Source organism: Filicampus tigris, chromosome 5 (assembly GCF_054856515.1).
Source record: "Filicampus tigris isolate MCC_2025a chromosome 5, RoL_Ftig_1.0, whole genome shotgun sequence".
NCBI classification, from domain to species: domain Eukaryota; kingdom Metazoa; phylum Chordata; class Actinopteri; order Syngnathiformes; family Syngnathidae; genus Filicampus; species Filicampus tigris.
The window spans coordinates 17200001-17207387 of NC_141221.1; the positions used below are offsets into that span (position 1 = coordinate 17200001).

Sequence of the window (7387 nt, forward strand, 5' to 3'; positions counted from 1 at the left end):
TTAAATTAAAAGAAAAAAAAATATTTTTAAAATCACATTTTTAAAAAGATTTTTTTATTCAATTCAAACATTTTGGATAAACCAAAATCTGTTTACATTTTTTAAAAACTGTTTTATACTTCTCCTTTCCCTCCTCATCCATGTTGTTTTTAAAAAGCAAGTTCTGACATAAGATTTTTTTTTTAAATGCAAAAATCATTCATTGTAGTTTTCTTTTTTTAAAATAATCAACCGTGACATGTTGAGCTGAGTGTGGCGGCCTCACCTTGCGCTTGCATGCGCGTCCTGACTAGTGCAAGCGGGTAGCTGGCGAGCTGGCCGCAGGTGCTGGAAACGGTGCCGCACGCCAGCAACACCAGGACGCCGGCGTCGCTTGCGCCATATTGCTGCAGGTAGCTGTTCTTCAGGGTCTGGCGGGCATCACATGACAAGTTGAGAACGGGTGCTGCTGCTGGTAGAGGAGGAAGTCGCGACCGGCGCTCACCTCGTACACGGCCAGGTCGATGCCGGCGTAGGGGATGATGCCCAGCATGTTGGGCACGTATCCCTTGTAGAACGCCGCCAGGCCCTCCCGCCGGAAGATCTGCTTGGCGCAGTCGGAGATGCTGGCGTACTGGCCCGTCGTTCTCAGAGCCAGGCGTGTTTTCAGCACCTGGAAATTTAAAGTACAAAAATGTAAAACAAAAAACGACATTGGAGCTTCTGCCACTTTCCATCATGGAGGAATTGAACTTTATGTAGTTTGTCTACACTGCACCTAAAGAACAAAATCGTTTAAGTTCTACAGTGACATTGTTTTACTTGAAGGGTGGCAGACAACAAATGTGCGATTTTTAATCATTTCTGAAGACTGCTTAATATATGAGGGAGTTGGCTGATTTTGGCCAGTTTCAAAAGAGCTCATGCCAGCCATAATTATTAAATAACTCATATCAATACAATTCCCCTCCTGTGATGGTGGCTCACCTCCATGGGGTAGATGGCGCTCTGGGCGATGACTCCGGCCAGCGATCCGGCCACGAAGCGTTCCGAGATGCTCAGCGTCTGCTTGTCGCGGCCGATCAGACGTTTGATCTACGGTGGAAAGTCATACAGAGATGTTAGTCAGCTCACGTTTCGCGCATGGGCGGGTGGGGCCGCGTGGTGCCGTACCTGCTCATATGCCATGAACTTGAGGGCCGACTCGGGCGCGATCTTGATGATGTTGACGCCGTTGCCTCGCCACAGTGAGCGCACGCCGCCTTCTTTGATCATCTGCATCAGGCCGCTCATGATGCACATGTTGTTGCTTCTGGAGCCGTACACCTGGAGGGACGCCAACCTCGTTAATATGCGCAGCTGAGGTGGTATTCAAAAGCGCTTTTCCGCTATATGCTCGAGTACAGTTGCTCTAAACCTTAAAAAAATTTAATTAAAAAGATACTGTATATGGTTGAATCTTCATGTCCATCCATAATCTTCCGCTTGAAATAGCAAAAACTATCATTACTGTAACACACTTTGGCAAATTTTGTTAGCACGTTTGTGGGGTTTCACATGACGTTAGCATTAAGATAGTGGACTTGAGTATAGTACTGTATACGTTTTTGGTTTAACATTTGAACATGCAATGTTTGTCTTCATGTCAAAATTGTCACTGGGGCGGGCCAATGTCAAGTACTCTGCGCCAAAGGTGTAGAGTGGGTGAAGGTTGAGCTTGTGCCGTCAATTGGAGGCCACCGCCGCATGTGAGGACCTTCGGCCTCGCAATGACGCAGGAAGTGAGTTCCCGACATGGCGCTTAGACCTCGGACTCTGACTGCCCCCAATTATATATTAACTATTTTATAGTAAGAGATAAAACCACTTTTGCAACATCTAACCAGCTGACGCAAAGGTCCGATAAGATGCTCCACTTTTGGACGACCGCTTTACCTGCATCATGACCTTGACGCGGTCCAGAGGCGCCGTGCACGTCCTGGAAACGGCACCCGCTCCGCCGCCTGCCACCAGGTGGCGCCACCACATGCCACTCTGCTTCTCTTTGGCGCTGAAGTCGTCGGGGACCATCAGGTTCTCGCCCACGTCAAAGATCTGCAACAGACAAGTATGTAGATTATAAAATGAACAGAGCTGTTGCTTTCTCTAGGCATAAAATGCAGGATAAAGGATTGAGACATTCAATCATTTCTAATCTCATTAGCAAAAAATGAGGCTGATCTTGAAACAATGTTCTCTCTTCTTTCAAAAGGTACACGGCTTTTAACACAATCGTGTGCCACTGCGAATTACAAAAAACAAAATTGAGTTGTAACTGGAAAGAAAAAAAGAAAAAAAAAAAAAGAAAGCGCAGGACCACAAATCCGGAACCTGCGATGGAAGGTGGTGTACTGTAAATATTACTGTGCCATTTGTATATTTTTTCATAAATATATAAATGCAGTATGGATTGTATAAAAGTGTGTAAAACGTTTAAAACATGCAGACTTGCTCTGCACATTTGATCATATTTATATATTTGTTCTAAGTTCAAGTATTTTCTTACAAAAATTATTGAAAAATGTGCCAAATAAAATCTATATTTTAACTGAAAAAAAATCTTTTTCACGTTTAGTAAACGGCATTTTGTTTTATGGTTGAGGTATTGATACAAGTATGTACTTGGGGCACCTTGTATAAACTTCCCTCAGGCCAACCCAACAGTCGAAGAGGAGCATGTTCCATGTCCTGGAGTAAAGGTCACACTGTGCAATAGCTTTGTTGTCATTGGCACGGTGAAGGGATCATCGCGATGCCATGGTCGGTCGGGTGCGCTCACAAGAGGCCAAAGCACGGCACAGTTATCCTGTAACCCTAATGTGCCATTTAACAGGTTTTAAAAAAAGCCACTCATTATCACATGAGGTCCTCATTAGCACCACCTGTGAGAGCCGCTTAATAGTCATCAGCTGCTTTACCAGCGACTACTTTGATGCGTTTACATAACAGCAAATAAGCCCGCCGGGGCTTACGCACTGACGCACAGGCCAGGTTCCTTCTAATTGGCCCATTTAGCCGACACAGGAAGGTGCACTTTGGAGCCAATAAAGAGCGGCTAATCATTCCAAAATAGGCCATCCGATTTAAAAAAAAAAACAACAACAAAAAATAAACAAAGGACATTGTGTCTACCTGGGATGACAAAGCTTATGGCCAAATCATGTAAAGAGGTTGACTTTCCAGGCACCGTTTAAAAAATGTATGCCGTACTCAAAATACAATTGCGTGTGCAGACCCGGCCCACGAAAGAACGCTTGTGCAACTCACTGTGGAGTGCTTCCAGTATAGAATGATCTCAGGAATGCTCTCAGTCTTCTCCACCGTGGGGTACTTGCTCCATTCTTTACTGCTGATGGTTATGATGCCATTCTTGTCCATACTAAAATGCAAAAATGGGCAAATCAAACTTCTGATCTGTACAAACGCACACCCAAAAATATATAGAATCCCCTCAAGTACCTCTTAAGGGCTTTCTCAGCAAGATGATGTGAAATGTGCACGCCGATGTCCTGGAGAGCCTGGATGAACTCCTTGCTGTCCACTCGGCCTTGAGAAATATGAAAATGGCTTAATCGAAAATCAGCAACACGTGGGGGTGGCGGGGCAAATGTGAGACACTCACCTGCATTCCTCCTGTCCAGAGTCTTGACTACCAGCTTCAGGTCCTTCTCGTAATCTTGCAGGTAGTGCACAAACTCCTCAAAGTCCAGCTGGTCGCCGGACATGTCGGCCTCCCTCCTTTGAGTTTTCTGCAGGTCACACAAAGACAGATGATATATATGTCAGTGTGGCTTAAAGTCCAATTTTGCCCATTTAAAGGCAACCTTTGCTGCCGTGACCCATTTATGCAGCCTGGAGTGACACGCTGACTGCTCTATCTTTGACCTGAAGGCCCACGCCAACACCGGTAATCCCGTCTGAAACTAAATCGAGAGCAGGTCGCTTTGACGCAGTGTCACGACACCCGACCCGATTTGTCAGGCAGTAATCGCACACACACTAAGTGAGGATAAATGTCAACTTTTACGCAACAAAGTCAGCTGTTGGCAAAATGTGCAGCTGCTGCAGTAGGAAAATTTCCCTCAAAATTATTTGGTATGGAAATTGCATGGAAATGCAACTTTTGAAGGTGCGGTATGGCTTTAATTTTACATACTTTAAAACCACATCACAATACAAGAAGATAAAACCTACTTAAATGCTCAAATCCATTTTAAATGCACTCTGTGACGTCACAATCTCAATGAATGAGACGTTGCCGGCGACTTCCACGGATGGGTGGATCCCCACCCCTCGCTTCTTATCCGCCTTTGAATAAGGCGGATAATTACTCTAATTGTACTATATACGTATAAAAACACTTTCGAAATCTTAAACTTGTTAAAAAATATTATTTGCAAGTCGAAAACAAAACGACAACGTCGTGGCAACTAGAGCGCGGCGGCCTAGTCGTAAGGCTTCACGTTAACTCAACTAAGCTAAGCTAAACCGGCCGGCGACCAGACACAATCAACGACGGTAAAGTGGCGATATGACTTGTAAGTATTATTACATGCACCAACGCGTGTACATATTAACACAACACAATTAATGTGAGTATTTCTTACTTTTCGCCATCGTCGATAGGTGGAAAACTCCTGAGACGGCAGGAACACGCTCAGTTTGTTGAAGAGCGAATTGAGTTCGGTTGGAAGTCCGTTCGACTCGAAGTAGTCCACTTCCACCGGGTCGGAGTTGGACACGGGGACATAAAGGCACAGGGCAAGCATGCTTGGTTCCGTCAACTGCAATTTAAACTACAATAAATAACTTAAATAGAGGAGAGCGAGATTCCCCTTCCCAGTGGACTACCGAAATGCCGGCGAGTCACGAGAAGCCGGCTTCTAAAGTATCTCGTGATGCCCCGCCCCTTCCAGTAATAGTGGCACGTCATTGGTTGTCTCAGCCCTTCTCGCGACCCGCGTCTATGTCTTTTTACTACTGACCAATCGGGAGGCTTGCTCATTGACTCTTAGCTTGATTCCGCCTTAAAAGTTGCGTAAGGAATTTCTCTTTGTAGACCAATCCCGTGCTCGCTTCTGGCCAGCGTGTCAACAATGGACCAATCAGGTGTGTCCTATCATTCAAACGCTCGCAGAAGCGGCTTAAGCGACACAACCCGCAAAGAAAAATTAATAACTAATCAATACACTGTTCGCACTAAAACAAGACAGAAAAGATTACTTTAATGGAGAAAGTTGCTACAAGTTGAACCAAATCGCTTTCTTTTGGCGATATACAGTCGTGTTAAACTTTACATACTGTAGCAAAATTTATAAGACGTGTACTTTATTCTTTAAAGAAAAGATGAGCGATCAGGCAGAACACTTTTTTTTGTTGTAATGGGATTCAAATTAAACTATAAACAAAGCACAACGATAAAGAAAACAATGAGCCCCTAAGTCATCTTCTGTGATATTTTCCATAGATTTACTCATATTTTAAGATTCTGCCAGGTTACATGGACTAATGAGAAAAAGTGTATGACCTGTGCTGCACAGGTGAATCCAGCAAAATGAAAAACACCAATAGATTGAAAAGGAACATTGGCCTATTGGTGAAAATTGAACTCAAACACGTCCAAGTCCATTTCCCCTCTTTTGTCTCAGTAATTCTGGTCTTGTCTCAGTCAGGAGTTTTCAGTTGATTTAATTGTGTGCGCCATGTTATGTCACCTGGATTGTTGTGTCGGCAGCAGGTCTTAATGCGTCGATCCGCAAGGAGAAACAGGATGAGCTCCAAATGCCATAAAAAGGCATTGCATTAACGTCTTCCACTTCCAGGTTCCCCTTGTCAGTGAAATGGGCGTCCACTAGAGGGCAGACTTTGCCTGTGAGAACAATACTGCAGGGATGGAACACACATGAAAAAGAGCACTCCAGTGTTGTGCATTCTTCGCAAGGCAGTCTTGCTTTTTAAAAGAACCTAACACACCACGTCAGCCGGGGCTTTGACCCAGTTAGGGACGATTAGAGGGACGGATGACAACCTACCTCCGTCCTTGCTTAGTCCATCCTTTCAAAAGAGTTCTCGTACTCCGTCCGACCGTCCACAATGCGATGATGCGCAGCCAGCCATGTTACTGGATGAATCCACCCTCATTGCTCTCTTTGATCGATCTCGCGCCGGGAACCAATCACACGCCTTGTACTGCCCGTGGGTATATACAAAGCCTCAGAGTCTTTCCGCAATATGGCCACCGATATAGCTGTATTTTTTTTTCATTTTTATTTTTTGATGAGTACTTTTTGAAAACCCGCGATGCACTAAAGGACGCGATACTCGAACCGTGAAGTAGCGAGAGATTACTTTAATACATGAACACATATAAATATTTATATCGTATACTGTATTGTACACCTGTTTTATTTTTTTGTATTCAATCAATTAAAAGAATACATAAAAAACATACATTATATTTAAAGTTCTTGTACTTGGGTTAAATGTATTGACGTGTTGTTTCACAGTAACCGTTTTGTTGTTGAAGTTTCAGTGGCGTCACATTGTAGTGTTTGCACTTTAACCTGCAGAAGCGTACAAACACCACAATAGACGAGAGGGGAGCTAGCGGGGGCAGCGTTTGGCACTATCACGGTTTGTTTTGACGCACAGAAAGAAGCTGTTGGGATATTTTTGTACTGGTTAATGTTGAGACAAGATGTCAACAACAAGGTGTTCTACAGAACAATACTTCAGGTAATGAATGACAACATCCACAAATGTTTATGTATGGGCAGTAGTACATATTGTATAATAAGTGTTTTTCACCCATCATAAAAAACAATAAGCATTTATTACTTGCACAATGGGGAAAGTACACTCTTACGTCAACAGAGTGGACAGTAGTATACCGGTCTGTACATAACAATCAACAGCGCTGTAAATATATATATATATATATATATATATATATATATATATATATATATATATATATATATATATATATATATATATATATATATATATATATATATAAAAAAAAACATTGACAAGTATCGATGGATAGCCTACAGTACGTAGTACATAATAAGTATGTAATAAATAGATGCTTTTGTACAGCAGTAAATGTAGACAGCAGTAAGAAAAGCATTAACGTATGTGGTAAAAAAACCACAGCTACACATTTATCAATGATCTATGTATATGCAGCACGTAATAGGTATTACTTTTATGCACAAGTGACTGTGACCAGCAGCAAGAATAGTCTGCAACATTATACAGCATTCATATCAATAGTGCGGTCTAATAAGCACCAGCAGTACAGTATTAAGAATGTAGACAGAATCCTTTAATATAGATGTGAATGTTTACAGCAGGAAGATTAGTC

The 7387-nt window shown here is 42.8% G+C and overlaps 2 protein-coding genes across 2 annotated transcripts in view; one reads left to right on the top strand and one right to left on the bottom strand.

The window, feature by feature from the left end:
- LOC147147608 (uncharacterized) overlaps positions 1-2657 on the top strand; it is a 10202-nt gene extending 7545 nt beyond the window's left edge. Inside the window, exon 7 of the mRNA XM_086030769.1 lies at positions 1-2657. This exon is cut by the window's left edge and continues 1620 nt beyond it. The gene's annotated coding sequence lies outside the window, so the exon portion shown is untranslated.
- LOC147147609 (mitochondrial adenyl nucleotide antiporter SLC25A25-A-like) overlaps positions 1-4918 on the bottom strand; it is a 6102-nt gene extending 1184 nt beyond the window's left edge. The window contains exons 1-9 of the mRNA XM_086030767.1: positions 4626-4918; positions 3641-3767; positions 3478-3565; positions 3286-3397; positions 1915-2073; positions 1153-1305; positions 967-1074; positions 485-652; positions 266-410 (exon numbers count right to left, since the gene is read on the bottom strand). Coding sequence (XP_085886893.1) covers positions 266-410; positions 485-652; positions 967-1074; positions 1153-1305; positions 1915-2073; positions 3286-3397; positions 3478-3565; positions 3641-3767; positions 4626-4787 — 1222 coding nt within the window. The 5' untranslated portion in view covers positions 4788-4918. The remainder of the gene's footprint in view (positions 1-265; positions 411-484; positions 653-966; positions 1075-1152; positions 1306-1914; positions 2074-3285; positions 3398-3477; positions 3566-3640; positions 3768-4625) is intronic.
- Between the last annotated feature and the right edge of the window lie 2469 nt (positions 4919-7387).